Below are 20,950 nucleotides of genomic sequence, written 5' to 3' on the forward strand. Positions count from 1 at the left end.
GAATCCCCAAAGCAAAAAGATGGGCCAGTGTGTCCACGTTCATTCTCAATGAGATGTTCCGATTGCTTTAGGAGAAATCTTTTTTCAATGCTTTAAAACCGAGTCAAGCACAGGGGACTGTTCAATCTGGCGGTCAACCTATAATCAGCACAGAGCTCTGGTCAATGGTTTTAGTCTGTGACATGGCAGCATCTGCTGTATTTGAAATGGTGGCGCTATGCCGTGTGCTTTTGCCTTGGGCCCTGCTCTATCTCTTCATGTTAAAGGACTGATTAACCAGAACAATATCTTCCCTTACATTTTCTTTTTTATTTAAAGATCCCATGACATGCTGTTTTTGGATGCTTTCATGTTGGCCTTAGTGGTCCCCTAATACTGTATCTGAAGTCTCTTTCCCAAAATTCAACCTTGGTGCAGGATTACAGGCACTAAGAGCAGTCTCACAATCTTTCCTCAGGACGCGCTGTTTCTGTGTCTGTAGCTTTAAATGCTGTGAGGAAGAAAGAGGCGGGACTAACTATCATGCTTTGGTCGTTTGCAAGCCATGATGTCTCGACCAATGTCGCGCTTGCACGGTTGTAGCTAGTTTTTTCATCGGTGGGCCAAATTCTCTCTGCGGGCAAAGCAGAGAAAGGGGAGGTAACCTTCCCTATTGTGACGTCACAATAGGGGATTTTAAAAACCGAGCGTTTGAGCTCTCATTTTCTGAAAAGCGGAGAAGAATACCCAGGGCTTGGTTTACACCTATTTTACATTTCTAGCCACTGGGGGACCAAAAGCAATGTAGGGGAACTCATATTAATGTTAAATAACCTCCTAAAGTGAAGTTTTCATGTCATGGGACCTTTAATCAGCAATCTGGAACCCTGAGAACTGAAATTGCCTTAGCCAAAAGGCTTTCCCAATAGCTGTGACAAACTATGGGATCACCCTGTAATGAATGAAACTGATATAATTTATGAAAAGGAATATAAGTGTGCAAGGCTCTGACCAAGCTAGTTCAGCTAGCCAGAGCTGCTGTTTCTCTTTTTCTATATCAGAGTGAGTAATAAATTGTCTGCTTGCTAATACTTACAAGATGACGTTCATTTGCATATATGAAAAGCCTGTATCTGCTTTGCTGTTGGGTGGTAATAGACTGAAGTTCTGTTTAATTGCAGAATAAGCCCTGTCTAAACCTACTGTAAATTCATGCTTAATGACAGTCATTAAAATATCCTCAGGCAACTGTGCTGAACGACATCAATTGCCAGCCCAACTTAGACAAGCATGATTAGTTTATTTCTGTATACTTACTGTAAATTGGTTACTGTCTGAATGAAACCATGGCAGCTGGGGCTCACATGTCTCGTGAAAAAATGACTGCAAATGGTCTCGGTTTCTAGATTTGACTGCAGTATTTTACTGCTCTGGAGCCTGGGTGCCACAGGGCTGAGCAGGTGTGTGTTGCAGCCAAGCGCTCACTAGAGCCCCTGTTGTTCAGAAGGTCAGCGATGTCAGGTGCATAGAAGTTGGGGATTGACTAAATCCTAAACGCACTCCCAAAAGAGTCCCTCTGGGGTAGTTAACACAGTGCATAAAGGCGGAGCTTTAACATCGCCCATCGGTTGTTTCATACGGGGAGCCGTGGAGCAGTTAACATGAAAGGTCTTGCTCTGCTCTGTTTCGCAAAGAGACACTCTCCCCTTCAAAGTAGGTCAATGGATTTACGATGTCCTGTCGTGAGTTACGTTTTGGTGAGGAACCAGCCGATCGAGACGGGGCGCAGGCCTCGTGGAGGCATCGTTCCACCTGACTTATTTGTGGGGGGGGGGTTGGTTCTGCCGTTGGAACAGGGAGATCCACCCAGACGGTCTACCTCACTCCTACACCATCATCATGATGTTCCGCCTGCTGCCGGACACGCCCAGCGAGGCCTTCGACATCTGGCAGGTGTCGAGCAAGGACCATAAACCCGAGACTGGTGTCACCATCAATCGTAAGGCATACTCCTCTGTTTATGTGTGTGTGTGTGGGAGTCCATGTGTAGCAAAAAATACAATTTTAATCGGTAGACACTGTGGGGGGGGGGGGGGGGGGGGGGGCGGGCTGGATGTCTGGGGGGGGTGGCGGGCGGGCGAGGTTAGAAGTCATGTCAAGCAGCTGTGCCCCTTTTGTGCAGAAATCATTTCAAGTGAATAGCCTCCTAACAGGATCCAGAGCCCTGGAGGGCTGCTTTGGCCTTCATCAGCGTAACCACAGTCCCTCCTCCAGCCTCGGCATCCTGCCTTCAACTAGCTTCAGCTGGGGGCCTCACAACGCCTCATTGCCCTGCCTGTGTTTTGTGGAGCAGCTTTCACAAAGCATAACTACTTGGGCCCCCTCCATGAGCACCACCACCCCCCACACACACACGCAAACAGACACACAAACACACACGAACAGCGAAGACGCAAGTCCTGTTTCTACTTTAGATTTCGCACGACAGCGAAGTATTTATGCAATGTCGGAGGGAAGTGTCTGAACCCTGCCACTCTCAATCTCTCTCTCTCTTTGTGTTTTCCTCTCTTCTCAGCTGGAAGCCAAACGATATCGTTCTATAACAAGGACACACGTGGTGAGATCCAGAGGGTCACGTTTGACAGCGACCCTGTGAAGAGGATCTTCCATGGAAGCTTCCACAAGGTAAATATGGCCCTAAACGGAGGGACGGTGGCATGGATGGATCGCAGAATGTTCTGGAAGAACTTTGGCAGGTGAAGGTGTGGCACATCCATCACATCTGGCTCCAATGTTCTCGCTGGATGTCCCGAGGATATATAGATCCCAAGGAGAATACCTGGCATTCCAAATGTGTTGTACATTACAGAAGGTGCGCTTTGCGACGCCGCTTCGGACATGTGCACTGCAGAGAGTTCTGTTGGCACATGCAACAGATGGTCTCTGACTGCTGTAAAAGACTGTTACAGTACTGTACACTGGGCTCCAGTAAGTTGGGATCGGGTTATTGGTGAGAGAGAGAGAAGGAACATTTGATCTTTTGTGCAAATCAAGACCTATTATCACTGCCAATAAGGGAGTGTTGGAAGTTGTGGTCCATGGTTGGATGCACTTGGAAGCACCGTTGGTTCAAGTCTGATGGAGGTTCAGTTACCTCATCTAGGTTCCTAGATCAGCTGCTTCAGCACTCTAGGACACCAGTATGCTATTCTTTCACAAGAATATATAAGTTATTTTGGGGGAGGCCAATAAATATGTACTGCTGTCGCTCGTTGGAGCGCTTGTCTGGAAATATTGGGTCACTCGTCAAGCTATTAAAGAATGACATCAGACAGGCAACTCTCCCTTGTTATCTCTCTCTCTTTCACCCCATCTCCCTCTTGCTATCTCTCTCTCTTTCTCTCTCTCTCTCTCTTTCTCTCTCTCTCTCTCTCTCTCTCTCTCTCTCTCTCTCTCTCTCTCTCTCTCTCTCTCTCTTCCTCTCTCTCCCTCTCCCTCCCTCCCATAAACGCCCTATGTCCCTCTCATGGCTCTATTCCCTCCTTTCCTCCCAACCTCCGCCTCTTGCTCCTCCTCCCCTCCATTCCTCCCCTTGGCTTCGCTGAACTTCTGCTGTCTGGATCAGAGCCTTGTCTCTCCCCTGTAGCCTCTGGTAGCTGACCGCAGGGGAATTCACTCTGTTGCCTTAGTAGCAGTGACTCTGTTTTGCGGTTTACCTCCCAGCGTGGTTAGATGTACCGATATGGACCTGGGTGAGATTTTGAGTTCACGCCAGATCAAATGGATTCTGGCTACAGACCATAGCTCCTGGCAGTGCCTCTGAGTCATGTCCCCAATGGTTCTCGACAAGCGGCGTGATCTCTACCATTCCTGAATGGGGGATACAACGTTGGTCACGCATCTCACTGTGACACACACTAATGGAACACAATGGATTCCCCCCCACACACGCCTTGTAAACTAGCCATTTTTACAAAAAGCATCAAGGTTGACAGTTCTAGTGCTGTTCTGGCAGAGGCAGGGGTTTTCTCTGTGACTTACGATACCACCTCCTTTCTACCAGTATCGAACACAAAGCCAAGTCTTCTTTGGCCAAAACTCTCACTCTATTTTGATTGGTGTGGCCGTTTATTGTTTTAGCCATCCCTGGCAGCACTATGTGGTGGGTGCTATCAACTTAGCAACATCCAAGCTAGCCACCTTTGTTTCTGTCAAACCAAGCCAACTTAGCTTTTACCGGATCCTCGTAGCAGCAAGCCAAAGCCCATCTGATGAGTTCTGCAGCAGGATCTAAAAAGAATGTGAAGACTCCCGTGAGTATAGATTGGGATGAGTAGAAAACCGTTCAATCAGTCAGTGAAATTCAGCCAGATGTGTCTGTCAGGTCCGATCCTATATCTCGTCTCGTCTCGAACCTTTTATCATTGTTTCTTTTACCCATTCTGGGAAACATCGGCTTCTTCTGTGGTTTGGTCTTTTTGTAAAAGGATTCCCTACACAGGAGTATATTCAAGGTAGACAGCACAGAAGTCTAAGTCTAATAAAATGGTTAAGGTTTGAACTGAATTACAGTAAAACATTTAGACTCAGTCAGGGGAGGAGGGGAGAGGAGAGGTGGTGGGTACTCATGACTGTTGTTATGGTGTAAAGAGTTGAGGAGTCTTTTAAGTGACCTCTCATTGAGGGAAAACCCCACGTTATATGTGTGTGGATAGTGTTAATCAATTGAAGGTCCCTGGAGTGGGTGCAGTCTTCACCCTTACTAGTGTAGACAACACATCCATGGCATTTTATGTTACAATCATCTTGACTTATCGTTAGCCTTGTTCCAACCGAATGTTCTATCAGAAAAACTGTGATTGGCTAAATTTGCTTGGTTTATCACTGTCAGTTTGTCGGACACTGTCTCACTGTCTCAGAGGTCTGAAAGTGGAAACGGTCACATTTAGTCATTTCAATCCAGCAGAACGACTCTTACAAGTCTTCTGTGTTTGCTTCAGGAAAGTGCATGTTTAGCTTATTTACCAAAAACATCTCCTCATCGGTGACACCCTGCCCGCTCTTTCCACAAATTGCTGAGAAGGCTTCCCAGTTGGTCGTCTGTCACCGGGTCCAGAGCGACGAGTTTGTTCTTCTCAGCCCCGAGGTCGGCCGCCTTCACATTTTCTGGGACGCTGACCACAGTGTTCTTTGCGGTTCGGGTTAGGGTTGGACTCCTAGAGTCTGGGCATGACGTTGTACAGTAAAATGTTCCTTCTAAGAGCAAACGTGATCCCTGTGGTTCAAACTGAACGACACGACCGCTGCCCCTCGTTGTGAGGGAGCATGCTTGAGGGAACGACGTAATCGTCTCATCTTTTTGTGGCGAGGGAGAGCGTCTGATTGAGGACGGGCAATCGCGCAAGCCTCAACAGGCTGCACACACCCGACACGGCCGTGACACCGATTGGTGGGGAGACACATCCTCCTGTAGCGGCACGCTCTCTCTCTCTTTCTCTCCCTCTCTCCCTCTCTCTCTCCCTCTCTCCCTCTCTCCCTCTCTCTCTATCTCTCTCGCCCGTCACCGCAAGACGAGGTAACATGATGAAGGGTAGCGTTCCGAAAACCAGCGGCCTAACCCCCAGCTGATCCAGACTTTTCCTACACTTTTCCTACCGTTGATCATCCACCACCAGATCCATCTAAGCAGCGTGGATGATGTGACATGCCATGAATCATATGTAATTATCAGCTAACTACGCTATAATGAGGTTTGTAGAGGATGAAGAGCTGTGTGTTTTGGAGCCAAACTGCAGCTGATCCCCATGGCCGAGCTTGCAGTTTTTTTTTTCTCTCTCCATTTTTAGAGCCGCTTCCTTCCTTCCGTGCTACTTTCCTCCAATGTCTGCACTCCTGACTATCGTCTGCGTTCCATCTGAGCTGGAGGGAGCAACCACTCAGAGGATATACTGTACTGTAGCATATCTATTTCCACTCCAAAGTTGGATTGAGAGAAGCATTTAATTAATAGCAGAGCATCAGGATGCAAAGCAGACAGAAGACTTAGCCCCAGTCGAAAGTCCGACTCATTAATCAGTCTCTATCCTCCTCTTCTCTTAGGTCCACATCCTGGTCTCCCCCACCAGCGTCAAGCTAAACCTCGACTGTCAAGAGGTGGCCACCAAAGAGATTAAGGAAGGCGGAAACACGTCTGCTGACGGATATCAAGTTCTGGGCAAAATGTCCAAGTCCATTGGGTCCAAAGGCGAATCTGCAACTGTAAGTCAAAACCTTGGACTGGAAAAGCCTGACGCTGTTTATGTCCCAGACATGAAATGATTTTTCTGTAAAGAGAGCGTGTGCATTCTGTGTGTCTGGAAGACGGGAAGCAGAACGTTCTAGGAGTCGCTCTGACGCCCGCACTCCTCATTGGAGCGTGTTCATTGGAGCACATTGATTCTTATCTGATGCCTCGCGGTTGGTCTGCCCTGCCTCGTCTTTTGTATGTGTTTTTGTTTTGGGGATGGGGGGGGGGGGGGGGTGAGGAGGATGTATCATTGACACATGTCCTCTGAAACCCTGTTTCCTTTTTTTTTCCTTCCTCTCCACAGTTCCAGCTCCAGATGTTCGATATTGTCTGCACCCTGGGCTGGACGAGCAGAGACAGATGTTGTGATCTCCCCTCCATGGTAAGAGGGGCACGTCGCCGGGGCGTCCTGCAGGGGTGGGGCTTAGCGCGTTAACCGTCCACCGAACAGGGTCGGTGCAAGGAGGGCACGAGGATGTCCGCTCATCTGTATCCAACAACCTCCTGGCGTCCGCTGGACCAGACTCTCAGCGAGGGGCCTGTGTGGGCCCGGCCTGGCATGCCGGATAAATCCATGCCAGTTTGTCTCATCTCTTGACAAAGCTGTAAACAAATTCATATTCATCCCACATCTTTGCTTGAGGAAATGCTCACATCATGCAGACACATGAACAATGGAAAAACGCAACTTTTATTTTTGCCCTGTCCTTGACGCCAGTGGTCCTGTGATTGGTAACATGTATAACAGCTGCAGTAAAAAAAAAAAACTGTACTTCTCCCACTACAAATCCCACTTTTCCAATAGTTACATTCTGTGTGGACCGAGAGCTCAGCATATTTCACTCAAGCTCTGTCAAAGTGATTGGAGAGCAACATTTCATACAACATGCTCTGAATACCCCTATGCAGATGTCCTCCAATATGCCAGGCAAAACTAAATAAAAAAGCTAGATGTGCATTTTTTCGCATTTGGGGAAGGGTAAAGTCATTGGGGCTATATATTTGACAGGAAATCTTTGAGACACCTGTTTCTTGACAGTATTTGACAGCACTGGAATGGTCCAAGTGAATGTTTTCGGGACATATTAAGTTATGGACCTGGTTGGATGTAATTATAGACTCTTGACAGTTCAAGGACAATCATTGTATTTATATCGCCCAGCTGCATGTTCGAACAGCGTATGGAGACTTGTGTCGCTGATTTGCAGTCAGGAGCCAGGGTAAATTGTTCTGGGAAAAACCAAGGCCAACCAGAAATACCAATAGGTTTCAAGTTCAAGTTCAAGTCTTTCATTGTCAGATGCACAGACCAACACAGGGTTCACTCTGTAAATCCAAAACAAACAATGTAATTCTGTCAGGACATCTTCATCAACAACTTAATGACAACGTTTACAGGGTGTTATTTTCTTTATATTCGGGCGCTTTCAACACTGAGCTTTGCACTTCTTTTTTTTCACAATTTTGAGTTTCGTGGCCTTGTCCCCCTGGATGTGTTTAAGAGAACGCTCGCCTTCAACAAATGAAAGCAGCTTTTGTTGAAGAGGGACAGGATCGCTGGTGTTGACCACCCAAAGGCTTTCAATGTGCTTCAACTCTTGTGGGTGTTTCCATCGCAACTCCAGCCTCTGGGTTGCTGCTTGCAGGGACAGCTGTCTAGATTGAGCTGTTCTATTGTCTTTTTGGTCTGTTCCTAACGAGTGAGCATTACACAGCAGTACACTGTTGTTTTGTCTGTTTGAGTCGTCCATGTGCACCATCATAATGCCAGACTGTTTTATCGTAGCCCAGCCTCCTGGGTGTGTCTGTTGCAAGGGTTACTTTTCACCCTTGAAAGGATTCTGAAATATAAGGAGAACTTCTGGCAAAGTCCCAAATCTTCACTGTTGTCTCAGCTCACCACTGCTCTGTGTGTGTGTGTGTGTGTGTCCACGCTCCACAGAGAGATGAGGCCAAGTGCCCATCCCTCCCCAATTCCTGCACCTGCATCGTAGACAGCGCGGGACCCCCGGGCCCCATGGGACCAGTGGTAAGGGCCGCAACACACTCCTTCCAAACCCCCCAGTCGGTCATCCATTCTGACCACTGATAGATGTTCATGTTCTGGATGCTCATCTCTGTCAGTCTGTCCTTTCTGCCTCTCTTTCTCTCTCTTTCTCATGCTCTCTTTCTCTCCTTTCTTTGTTCCTTTGTGTCTTTCTGTTTAACCTCTCTTTATTTGATCTCCCTTGTCATTCTCCTTTCTCTTTCTCCATCTCTCTCTTTCTCTCTGTCTTCCCTCTCTCGTTCTCTCTTTTCCATCATTCTCTCTCTCTCCTCTTTCTCATCCTCTCTCGCCCACACACACTTGTGTTAATTTGTGTCCAATGCTCTTCCTTCCCTCCCTAGGGATCACCCGGTAGCAAAGGTCCTCGGGGTGAAAGAGGAGATTCTGGCGCTGTGGTGAGTCCCTCGCTAACTTCCTCCTCTGCATGTTTACCTTTTAAAGTGAGGAAATATGAGTCGAGTCATGAAACGATCGTTGACGTTGAAAGTGACGTTTGACACCAAATGGGGAATGTGGATATTGTCTCCAGTAAAAGCTATCTTCCCTTGATGAAAACCAAGATCTGTTTACAGTCTAAGTAGCTTTGAAGGGAAGAAGCACATCTGAATTCACTTACCGAGAGAGTGTTAGTCTCCTTCTTGATATTGAACGAGGTTTGACAGTGCAGATGCATTCCACAGGCTCTCATGTCTGTTTCCAGAGATTTCAACCAGTAGCGGTTCTGAGGCACCGCCTTGTTCGAGAGATAACAATATTTACTTCTTTCCAGGTCTAATTGATGCGTATGGCTTATCTCGCCTCTCTGTGTTGTCTGGTAGGGTCCAATGGGGCCGCGTGGGGATGTGGGACAACCAGGACCTTTGGGTCTGCCGGGCCCTCAAGGGCCAAGCGGCATGTCTATTCCTGGAGAAATTGTGAGTCTCATACACACACATATTGACAACAACAAAAAAAACCTCTGTGCTACTTTTCAGTGGTCGTGCGCAAATCCCACCATGCCTCGACCCACCACATAGGGGCCACAGCAGCCATTTCTCGTGTCAGGAATTTACAAGGCCTGTGGAGTGGTTGTGGCGGAGGCCTTGTTGAGCCTGCATTCCATCATGTCTGGAGATAGACTAGAAAACCTACGGGTTCTTCAAAAACCACCTCATCTCAATACTTCAGCATAAATCCTGGCAGGGATTTCCACCATCCGCGTGCACTCAACTGAAGTCGAGAAACTCAAACTGAATTCACAACACAGAGCACGACCACTCGAGATCCACGTATCACATTGCAAAGTCACTGTTAGTCTTGGACCGACACTGGGACATATTGGCTGAGCATTGGATCAAGTTGACACCGCGAGATTGATGAGATTTAAATGTGCAAAAAAATTGTGGGTCTCCTCTGATTGTGTGTTCCTCCTTCCCCCCCCCCCATCTGCTCTCTCCGTCTCAGGGTCGACCTGGACCGAAGGGAGAGGCTGGTGACTCGGGCCTACCTGGGCAGAAAGTGAGTATTGCTTTGGCCGGGAGCCCCGGCTTGTGGTTTTTGAACAGGAAACTAGGGGAATAATTCACAGGGTTGGGTTATGCTACTGCTCTGGCCTCCCTCCATGTAGCGAGGCCACAGACGACATATATCACCCTGAGGAGGATTTGCGAAGAAGCCGTTACCAGTAACCAATTGAGTTTTGTTTCGAGTTGCGGGTCAAATCGCTCTTCAAGTTAAGAGGGATTCGGGGGGGATAATAGGGATGTACTGAAGTATTGCTGGGAGTTATTTTCTCAGCTGATAAATTGGTGAAAAATAGATGGGGATGTTTTATATTGTTTTAAGCCTCTTAACTTTCTCCTAACTTGTGTCTTTATGATTGATGGCATGGCTGAACCGGTCGCTGTGGTGGGTGATTCAAACCGCTCTCGCACCGAATGACCACCGTCCCATCCATATTGACAACAGTGTGCACAATAGTTTCCAGGCAATCGCTGTTTACTTTGAACTCAAAAGCATTGCACTTGCATATGTCCCCAATCAGGAACTTCTGTACTTAAGAGATCACCAGAGATGGTCTCCATTAAATCTGTTTATAGACGCAGACGCTGACTAATGCAGAGCCCTGTGAAGCCCCCCTCCAGTCTCATTGAAGGGCATGTGTTTACTTCACCAGCCTTTATGGTCTGAGATGAAAAAACGAGCTATAGGCTTTGATAAGGGCCGTGTTCTTGAAACCCAATTTAGAGGTCAGAGTTCATGTTTCTGCGTTGATGCCCCTCGACATCATGAATTAGTGAGAGTAAGATCTTGGGAGTATCGATTCCAATTTACCAGCCTTGGCTTACCCATCTCCAAGTGAATTGTGGGTAGCTTGCAGGTGACCATGTTGGAGCAGATGCTATAGCAACATGCATTTAATGACTTGCAGAATACGCAGCCCTGGTTTATAATAGCCAATAAAACGGATCTGGAATATATTATGTTCCCTGTAAATCTTATGCCAAAGCATCAAAGGCGAGAGAGGATTGATAATAAAAAAGTGAGCAGGCTTTCGGAGCAAATGAGAAGTAAAGGGAGATTTACAGTTTGACACGCGGAAAACTGCTAGTGAAACAAACTGGTTTTAGTTTGTTGGTCAAAGGTAGTTGACCTTGGTTAATGTGGCTAGTGAGGGGGAAAAAAGTTTCCCAGCACTGAATTGGCTGTTTTTTTCCTATGTTTCCCAGGGTCCACCTGGGCCTGCTGGTGCGATAGGCCCAATTGGACCAGCTGGACCAAGGGTGAGTAAAACATACTTTGTTGTAATGATCATGAGCCCTACACTTTTACAAGCTCCGTATTGTGCTAAACTCCCTGGAACTGTTCATGCAGGGACCCCAAGGAAAGGAGGGATCCACAGGACCCAGAGGCCAAACAGGACCGATGGTACGTCAAACCCACAATCCCTTTCTTTGGCGTGAGGTCTTTCCTTAATCAATGTGAACCGCCATAATGCACATCAGATGCCAAGCCTATCTAACACAGAGAATACATGACAAGAAGCCATTGTTAAGCGGCCTGGTGTGTTTGCTGTTATCCAGGGACCTCCCGGATCTCCTGGAAACACTGGGACTGCAGGGCAACCCGGACAACCTGGGGACACTGGACCCTCTGTGAGTTGTCACCGCTGGTCCCGTCACATGCAATCACCCAGCTCCCTCATCCAATGTTCAAGCTGTCCAATTGTAACAATTTTTGGGGTTCTTTTTTGTTCTGACAGGGGGGCGTAGGTGCAAAGGGAGACAAAGGAGAGAGAGTAAGTACATTCTTCTTTTGTTTCAAGAGCTTCTCGACACATAGCGTCTGCTGGACTGGGAATCCATCATTATGAAGTTAGGATGTTCTTTTACGTATCTTTCATCAACTGGATATTCATCACCACGACCACCTCTTTGTTTCCAGGGCGACTTTGCTCCTCAGAACATGATGCGGTCCATCGCCAGACAAGTCTGCGAGCAGCTAGTGAATGGTTTGCGCCTCCTTTTCTCTTTTTTTCTCTTTTTCATGCACTGCAGGCAGAAGTAGTTCTGGCAATTGCTTGGAAAACCAGACTCCTAACAGAGCTCGCTCAGTCTTTCCAGAACAATCTTCTCTTTTCTCAATTGTAATTTCCTCCTTGTGTTGCAGGGCAAATGAGTCGAGTCAATCAAATGCTGAACCAGATTCCCAACGGTTACCGCAGCAGCAACAACCCAGGTCCCCCTGGACCCCCTGGCCCCTCCGGCAGTCAGGGGCCCCGTGGAGAACCAGGACAAACGGGACGGAACGGCTTCCCTGGAAGTCCCGGTCAACCTGGCCTCATGGGAGAGAGAGGTACTGTATGCCAGCCGAACAAGCACAATTGTTCTTATCTTAAGTATGTTGGAGGAGAACATTCCGGTCTCGCCCTGTTGTTCATCGGTGGGGCATAGTGGGGCATGACACATAGAAGTGTCATGGTTCTTTCAGTGACATTGGACATGAGTTTATGTCTGAAATATCAATAGAAGTGCTCCATGAAGTTTTCCAGCTTCTCATCTCCTCTCTCTCTCCTCCTTGTCTGTGTGGTTCTACACCTCTTGGTGTTTTTCCGTATGTCTCCCATTATTTTCTGTGGCTCTGGGAGGCTTGCATTTTTTTTCTTTCAAGCTGCCAGCAAAGGTTTATTTTGTGGCACAAGAGGCATTCATAGAGTTTGTTCATCCTTTCCAGGCCTGTAAATTATTATGCGTTTCCTTGCAGGCTCCGCAGGAGAAAAGGGTGACCGAGGAACCCCGGGAGCTGGACAGCGAGGACAGAGAGGACCACCCGGTATGTTTGACGCAAACATTGCATTCCAAAAAAATCTGTTCTTTCTCCTTTGGTATCGTACCCTCAATCCAGATAAGGGTTGTGGGTCTCCACATTATTTTACCCAGGCTCTATCAGAATCGATCTCTCTACTCATCCCTGTTTGAAACCTCCACTGCCATCCCAGTAGGCTCGACCCAGCTCATCTCTGACGTGGAGCCCGAGGCTGTGTTCAGGCAGCTGTGCTTAATAAATTACCACCGGCTCTCCCTTCTACAATCCCCCGTGTTAAACACCCGGCCTTTCCAGGGGATTTATGTTGCTTTTGTGTTTTAGGTGCTCACACACACACCCACACACACACACAGATGTTGAAACCAAATTTATATCCCCACCGGACTGAACATTAATTGCTGAACATCAATGCGCTGTTGTAAGCCACCTCTGAACTCCATGGCCTCCAGTCAGCAACGGTTGAGGAGGGAAGCTAAGCGGGGTGGACACTGATGTAGAGCTCCCAGAGAAGCAGAGAGTGTTAGGGTTATCACAGATTTCATGTACGAATCGGATACACGGATATTGCCTGGAGATTCCGATGGAAACCGCAACTGTACTTGTTTACAACCGACGAATACATTTGAAACTTGAATTACACAAAGCTGGGATGAGGGACAGGATAAGAAGGAACCGTAACAGACGGGTTCTCTTCCTGCAAAACGCTTGTGCGCTGAGTGCTTTTGTCAAAATGGTGCTCTTTGCTAAATGGAGTTGTGAAACAGGACTGACAGGAAGCCCAGTGGTATGAACTCATCTATTGCAGCCAGGATACTTGTTCAGTTCATCCAACACTAACACCAGTCAGGGGCTCATCGAGCAGCTTAGCTGACTCAGCAGTCCAGCTTCTCCGTAAGACCTACAGCAACACAGTCATGGGACCCAGCTGAAGCCAGAGTCTTCCATGAGCGCCCCCTGGTTCAAACAAGAGAACCAGACGGTGAAACACATGGCCCGCCCTATCCAGAGACCTGAGAAGGTCAAAATGGAGGAGGGGGTGGCTCGAGATGGTGAGTCATTGCTGAGGGGATAATCTGCCTGGTGTGCTCGGGTCTTCCTCCTCTGGACGTCTTTGGCTTTGTTCGCAACACATGGTCCAAGGGCTTAGTGGAGGACATACGACACGTCGAGGGAACGTTTCCAAGCTGGCTTTATGAACGTCTAGACACAACGGGGAAAGGGGAAAAAGGATCAACAAACTCTAGGAGTTTTTCCCTCTTTTTTAAATGTTTTTAATTGAATGTTCCTCCTCCGTGGCAGAAACCAGTCACCAGTTCCCACACTAACGATTCCTGTTGGGATCCTATGGAGGAGGGATGACATTGGTGATGACTAAGATGACAATGTTTATGACGGCGGTGACAATAATTTTCTAACAGTGGTTTGTTTTTTTCCTTCCCCAGGCCCACAGGGCGAGTCTCGGACAGGACCTCCGGGCCCCGCAGGTCCCTCTGGGGCCCGAGGGCCTCCTGGCCGCCAGGGCTTCGCTGGGATTAGGGGGCCCCCTGGCCCCTCTGGTTACTGTGATTCCTCTCAGTGTGTCGGCATCCCTTACAACGGACAAGGATACAGAGGTATGTAGGCAGAGAGGTGGCATGACTGCATGACACTTAAGCATGAAATGCTGGAGGAGAAAACCAAAACAGCCGAAAAAGCATGCCATTGGTAGTCTGGAAAACAACTTATGAGATAACATAGTTTGATAACCAGCTATTAGGTAACATAGTTTGATAACCAGCTGTTACGTAACGTAGTTTGACGTGTGACAGCAAATTGATCGAAATTACCATTTTGTTGGAGGGGGGGGGGGGGGAAGGATGCTTGAGTGGAAAACTAACATCCTGTTTGACCTGTTTCAGGTTCACCGTAGTAAACTTTCTAAATGGCCTGTGATGCTTTCACTTTGAATTCCTGAGACAAGTTCCTGTTACTGAGAGGCTTGCTCACACGCTCTAAAGCTGTTTGAGGATAACCACCACGGAAATGATTAACAAACTATGTTGAAACAAACCCCATCAGAGGACTGGTACTAACACCAACTTAGAGCATCTAGAACACACAAGCAACGGTGATGGCAGCAAAAGTAGTGGCCTGTTTGCATCTTGAAGCCAAAGAACCAACAAAAGACCTTCTATGGGGGTGGAGGAGCATGTAAAAAACAAACACACAAACAACCAATACTAACAAGGTGGAACAAAACAACAACAGCGACAGCACCAGCAACTTTCTTTCCATAGTTGACTTAGTTTCCTCTGAGGTGTTTTTACCTGTAAATAAACTAATGGTGCCTTGTAAATGATATTTGAGTCACATCCACTAAATTTAGTTTAACACCTGTAGTACGCTTGTGCCTTGTAACCTACTGCTTGCTGAATGCCAACACGAATGCCTCTCTTCCTTCTGAGTGGAACCATACCATAAGTGTGACCATACCTTGTTTCCCCCACAAGGGTTAGACCACAGACCACTCAGGGCCATTTAGAACCACATGTTTTCCCTTGTTTCCTTGTCCCTTGTTGTTTTTACACGGTAGAAGAACCAGAAGGTTGGCTTTCTTTTTGTCTCAGTTCTCCTGTTATGCTATAGCAGTAGTAGTAGTCATCTTCCAATACCAGCTGCACCTCTGTAGTTTGAGAGGATGAACATCACTGTTCTAGGCTGGTGGTTGCATTTATGTGTGCATTTCCTCAATAGTTGAATGGGTTGCCACCACACAATAATGTCACCAGTGTTTTTCACATAGTAATACATGCATCAAACAGAGATGGAATGCACTGAACTGTTTACAATCCATTTCTATCAGTGTCATCTGTTTTATCATTACCACTCAGCCATATATTTCAAGTTTGATAGGTTGTAATTACAAAGCTCATCTTGTGCACAGTGAAACATACATTCATGCTCAATTGGCCAACAACTATTTCCAACCAGACCCATACCCATCTGAACCCGAAACCCACGTAGTCCCAATCCAAGAGGAAGAGGAGTTCTCACAAAATGAGCGTCGAAAGAGGTCACTATCAAGAAAGGAGTCCAAACGGATAGCATCATAAGAAAGGATGTTCTTTCTTTTTTTTTGTTTTTTTGTTTGTTGTTGCTGTGTTCACATATGCATACAATTAAGGGCCGTGCACATTCTCACACTTAAAAGGGGTTTGATACCTCTTCTTTATTAGGAAGTACCTTAGAGCATATGCAAGTTCATTCTTTTGTGGCGGGAGAGGGATCAAAAAGCTTAGACTAGTCTACAGGAATCTGTGATCTTGCTTTCTTTCTTCCTATTGTGCCTTTTGCTTGTAACATATCAGCGTTAACTGTTTATCCACTCCAAGTGTCAGACAATGCACTCTTCCTGACTAATTCCAACTCTTTGTAAGCATTGGAGAAAATAAAAGGTTTGTTTAATTCATAGTATTGGGATATCCAACGTGAAACCAATGTGTTATCAATCCCATTTCATCCAGTATGTCTGATTATAACTACAAGTCTTTTTTATAATTTTTTTCATAGTTTTGCCTTCATTCTAACTTAAATAATGGCCTATTGTTCAGCGTCTACCAAGATGTTTCCAATTGAGTACTGCAGTTAAACATGGCTTCCATTTTTTTTTTTTTTTTCTCTCTAGACGAAATATTTATCAGTTTCCTATATCAAGTCACAGCTGATTTTACCAAAGGTGGAATTGCATGTCTGTGGTGTATATTTAGTAAATGTTTTAATCAGAATATAGTTGTTGGCATTGTTGTTTTATCAATATCTAATGCAGTTTGAATTTGTATGCAAAACTATGGATATGGTATTGCTGCGTCATGTTTTAACTGCAGATCGTGAATTCCACAGCCTTATTTTCTTATTTATTTCTGAAACAAAAGAGGCATTTTTCAATAAAACTACTGAAAATTTGAACCTGGTGCCTTGGCTTGATTCCATCATTTTGACTTGTGTTGTATTTTTGTTGTAATACAACACCCAGATCTTAGTTTTTTGGGGAAATGGACTTAACAGATGATAATACCTTTACTCCTGGACTAGACACATACTGGGGAGGACTGGGAGTAGATAAGAAAGTCTGGAAAGACACTTCACTTGTCAACAGTTGAGACGTATGCTGAAAAAAATAAAATAAAGAATGCTACCTAGTACTCACTTTTACAAGGCTCTTAACATCATGGACAATGGAGAACCCAGCGAACCCATTTCTGCACAGCTTTTTTCCCTTCAGATAGTTTCCTCCTGAATCATTCCCCTGAGCCAGACATAAAAAGCTTAATTGCTAAGTACACAAGTCAGACTCACAAATCTGTATAAGACCAATCATCGGGTCACAACTTATTTAGTACTAATGGAAACACCTCATCACACAGGTTAGTCCGACTGCCTTAGTGATGAGTTCATTTCGGCTGAGTATGAATCATGTCAGCTACTTGTTGCTACTACAAACTGAAACATGAAGGTGCTTATGGGAACATTTGAATGCAGTGTGCCTCACAAAGACATTTAGGACATTCTTTTCCGATTAAACTATGCCCAGCAAAAAATGAATTATCATGTTTGTTTTGCAGTTTAAAAACACAGACAGTGCAAGCATACTGCCAGTAAAAACACAATGCCTATGGATGCCTAGAAGGATTTCTCCTGTCCCAACACTGTATCTACATGATGTACAGCTCTGGTATTTTTCAGCAGCACCATTCTGGAGATAAATTGGAAAAAGATAACCCAGGGGTTGGAACAGTGCTTCTCTTTTGGGTGTACAACTCTTATCGATACCTTGCCTTTGAACTCCCAGTGTAATCTGGAGCTCTCAAGGAGAGCTAACCAGATTAAGATACACTCCCTTTGATGGGGGCCAAATTCAAAACATCCTGGTTGAAATATTTCAGATGTCCGTTTTTTCTCTCCTCTTGTTCTTTTAGATGATGGAGGGTCATTGGGCCTGAAACCAATATCGTGTGCACTTCTCTTGACCCCTCGTCAATAAAGGGCTGATCAAAGGGATGTCACATCCCTTTTCAGACCACTATCCTTTTACCATAAGCATGTCAACGTGCTGTGTGTCAGACATAACAGAAAGGAAAGGATATTTAATATTGGCACACAGATGAATTACAAGTCTAATATCTTGGAGTCAGTCTCTCGGAGTCAAATACAGGTGGTGCACTCAAAGGTTTGGGGGGTTCCTACAGTTTGTCACGATGTGTTGAAAGCCTGTCAATGTTCTGTGTGTGGGACTTGACACACAACAAGGGTGCCTTTAGTACAAAATTGCCACATAATAAGTCCTATATGTCTGAGTCAGTCTCTAGCATCCAGCCAGCGAGTGGTTCACTGGCAGAGTCAGAGACTATGTGTCCTGTCTGGTCCAAAAAGGGGCGGAGCTACATGCGGTGTAGCCGCTGACAGAGGGATGAGCCTCCATACATTTGCGAACGGTTTCCGTCTGCAGGACTGTGGGGGTGATGGTCTGCAACTGCAGCTCGCCTGGCTCCGCCACCTCTTCCATCTGCGGAACATAATCAAACACTTTATTGTGAAGCCTCGTTTGTCAGGCAGAAAGGCTTTGATTAATGGGCCTCGGCTCCTCTACCACTGCAAAACACACACGGGACTACTTAGTATTGATGAACACCTTCATATCACACACGGCAGTGCTCATTATGGAGTGCCTCACTCTCTTCAGTTGGCATGCGTGTGACTAATGTTTCATTCATGCAATTACAGCCCCTTGCTTTTAGGAAAACGTTAATGTTTCGAGGCAAGCTATGGAGAGTCACAGGAGAGCAGCTTTCAACACAGTATAGACCCGTGTTTATAAGTTGCTGTGAAGCGCAATAAAAACTCATCCTCTGTCTTGAGTTTTTTGAGGCACTTAGCAGAACTATAAACTCAAGCTTCTCCGTGGCCAGAGGTGACCTCATGGAAAGAGGGAGGCAGGCAAAGTCTGACTGAGGGGCTCGTCTGGACAACACGAGGTGTTCCGTGAGCGGACACTCCATAGCCTGATAGCTGCTCTGTCAACACTTGACACAAACGATTACCGCAGATAGCGTTTCGGAGGTGGTATCCTCTCCCCCTTTTGATGAATGAACACCTGGAGTTTACAGGATTTAACTGGGGCTTTTCCTGGAAAAGAGTGGAAAGAGAGTAATAATAAAAACTCGGAAGAAAAAAAAAGAATAAAAGGATTTTGCCCCGTTTCCTTTCAACAGTATGCACCTTACAAAGCACCTCATAAATGACATCATCCCATACAATATTGTTGGTCAGAAGAACATTATGATGCATATTTAAGATGGAGAATTCATCAATAACATTGACATGAGATGTGCCAGTAAAGCGTAAGCAGATGTTTTTCAGAGAAAGCCAAGGGGAAACTCGTCTATAGTGCAATTACCAATACTCATACATACTTTTCACAGTAATCAGCTGAACTCTATCATCAGATCTCTTGTTACACAATCTCCGAGCACTTTGAATCCATCATGTTTGAGTTTCATAATGTAGACCCATGTCTAGTTAACAAAACAATGTTTTATTTCTGGTCACACAATGTCTGTGCAATATGAAGCATGTCAGCTTTGGAGCTCTCCAAAGAATAATGTTTTTAGAGGACTTCATTGCATGAGAGTATGAGATTTATCCTTCACAGGTACAAAACACGTGATAGATTAATGGAAAATTGAAAATGTCTACATGCTTGAACTGTTTTTTAGACGTGAAAAACTATCCTCACAACTTGAGCGATATCTCTAGAGTCCTCTTATTGAGAAACATAAGCACAAAATAATTGCTCAGCAAATTCCCAAAATATATCTCTCCTTTTGTGTTTAGCCAACCTTACAACAACAGATTGTAAATTGCTTTTGGAGGCTATTGTACTGTCTTTCAATAAAACTGTGTTGCTCTCTTGTATTTTAAAACCCTGGCTTGAATGATGCATCTTTGCTGTGGAACTGGAGAAAAGTGAATCCCCTCCCTTCTACTTATAATGATTGTTTGTGTGCAAAATGTCACAGTTGCATGCTGACCCACTTATGCCTGTCACATATAAAGCTTTCTTTGGGAAGTCTCACTTGTAAGCTTTAACAGACATAGCACAATGACTGTCCATTACTGTTAGCTGAAGTGTGTGCTTAACTTATGAGTACTGAACAACAAAGTAAAACCAATCTGTGTGATTATCTCTGTGTTTAAACATACTTCTACAGTATAGGCTAACTCTGTTTGATATTTTGTAAGCATTATGTCATTGCAATAAACTTCAATAATGACCTCATATAAACTTTCATTTCAAGAATTTACTCTAATATTTCATGAATGTCTATGTTTGACAAGATGGAAGATTTAAATATAATCATGTTCCCATCGTGCGGCAACATTATAGTAAATATTGTGAACATAGACACCAGAAGCCAACAATTGAACATAGTGTGAGAGACATTGTCTACACTAAGCATCTGGGTTGCTATTTCACTCCTCTCAAAAATGGTAATCACTCAAGACTACACTGATCAAGACTACACGTACCAACAGCCTACGTTTACCTCATTGGTCTAACCAGAGCGCTGTTCTTGTACTGAAGAGGTACAGCCACTAAAAACAGTTATGATTAGATGGGTTTCCCCCCCCCAACTTGTACTGATCACAAATCTACACCAATGGTGGCTGTGATCTGTTGATGGAATACTGCACAAAGCACGACTCCAGTCATGCTTTCAGAAGTCCGCAATTTGGATCAGACAAAAACCAGAGGGTGCTCTGCATTTGTAGATTCAGACGAGCTTGTCGGAAAACAGAACAACAGCGCCGCTGCTTTGATGAACAGCCAGTGAATCCTCTGCCAGGTTGGATCTGCATCGTCATGGAGACTTCCCTGTGTTCTCTGTGGGCGTGTCTGCTGCACATGCACTGTCTTCTAATCCAAGGATGGGTGTGGACGTACTGTTTGAACACGTCTCAGTTCAATCCAAGCGTGTCTCCTCCTGTCTGTGTGGGGGTCATGATCCCTCAAGGTGGCACCGTAAGTCTTGTCATGAAATCGCTGTCATGGTAATGGATGAGTCGTCAAATCAAAGTCAGTGTTTACTTAGTCCCCAGAGGAAAAGACCAATGCATAGGCAAAACACTCATTTGTTTGTGGGGTACATAGCAGATGACCGCATGTGGGGCTTGTGTTTGTGTGTGTAACAAGCCTAATGTCGATGGCTAGAGAAGAATGCACCTCAGCTGTGTGAAGGCACATCTGTTGCAGTTTTTCTTGTGAAAATCTGTTGTCCAATGGTCATAAAACGTGA

The 20,950-nt window shown here is 45.6% G+C and overlaps 1 protein-coding gene across 1 annotated transcript in view; it reads left to right on the top strand.

The window, feature by feature from the left end:
• col12a1b (collagen, type XII, alpha 1b) overlaps nt 1-16,562 on the top strand; it is a 61,557-nt gene extending 44,995 nt beyond the window's left edge. Inside the window, exons 63-79 of the mRNA XM_084699449.1 lie at nt 1,836-1,978; nt 2,555-2,664; nt 6,079-6,237; nt 6,570-6,647; nt 8,208-8,294; nt 8,654-8,707; nt 9,131-9,226; nt 9,756-9,809; nt 11,021-11,074; nt 11,166-11,219; nt 11,375-11,446; nt 11,554-11,589; nt 11,736-11,802; nt 11,961-12,146; nt 12,555-12,623; nt 14,060-14,230; nt 15,588-16,562. Coding sequence (XP_084555575.1) covers nt 1,836-1,978; nt 2,555-2,664; nt 6,079-6,237; nt 6,570-6,647; nt 8,208-8,294; nt 8,654-8,707; nt 9,131-9,226; nt 9,756-9,809; nt 11,021-11,074; nt 11,166-11,219; nt 11,375-11,446; nt 11,554-11,589; nt 11,736-11,802; nt 11,961-12,146; nt 12,555-12,623; nt 14,060-14,230; nt 15,588-15,709 — 1,612 coding nt within the window. The 3' untranslated portion in view covers nt 15,710-16,562. The remainder of the gene's footprint in view (nt 1-1,835; nt 1,979-2,554; nt 2,665-6,078; nt 6,238-6,569; nt 6,648-8,207; nt 8,295-8,653; nt 8,708-9,130; nt 9,227-9,755; nt 9,810-11,020; nt 11,075-11,165; nt 11,220-11,374; nt 11,447-11,553; nt 11,590-11,735; nt 11,803-11,960; nt 12,147-12,554; nt 12,624-14,059; nt 14,231-15,587) is intronic.
• Nucleotides 16,563-20,950: the final 4,388 nt, after the last annotated feature.

This window comes from Hypomesus nipponensis, chromosome 6 (assembly GCF_054491055.1).
Source record: "Hypomesus nipponensis isolate SF chromosome 6, ASM5449105v1, whole genome shotgun sequence".
Taxonomy (NCBI): domain Eukaryota; kingdom Metazoa; phylum Chordata; class Actinopteri; order Osmeriformes; family Osmeridae; genus Hypomesus; species Hypomesus nipponensis.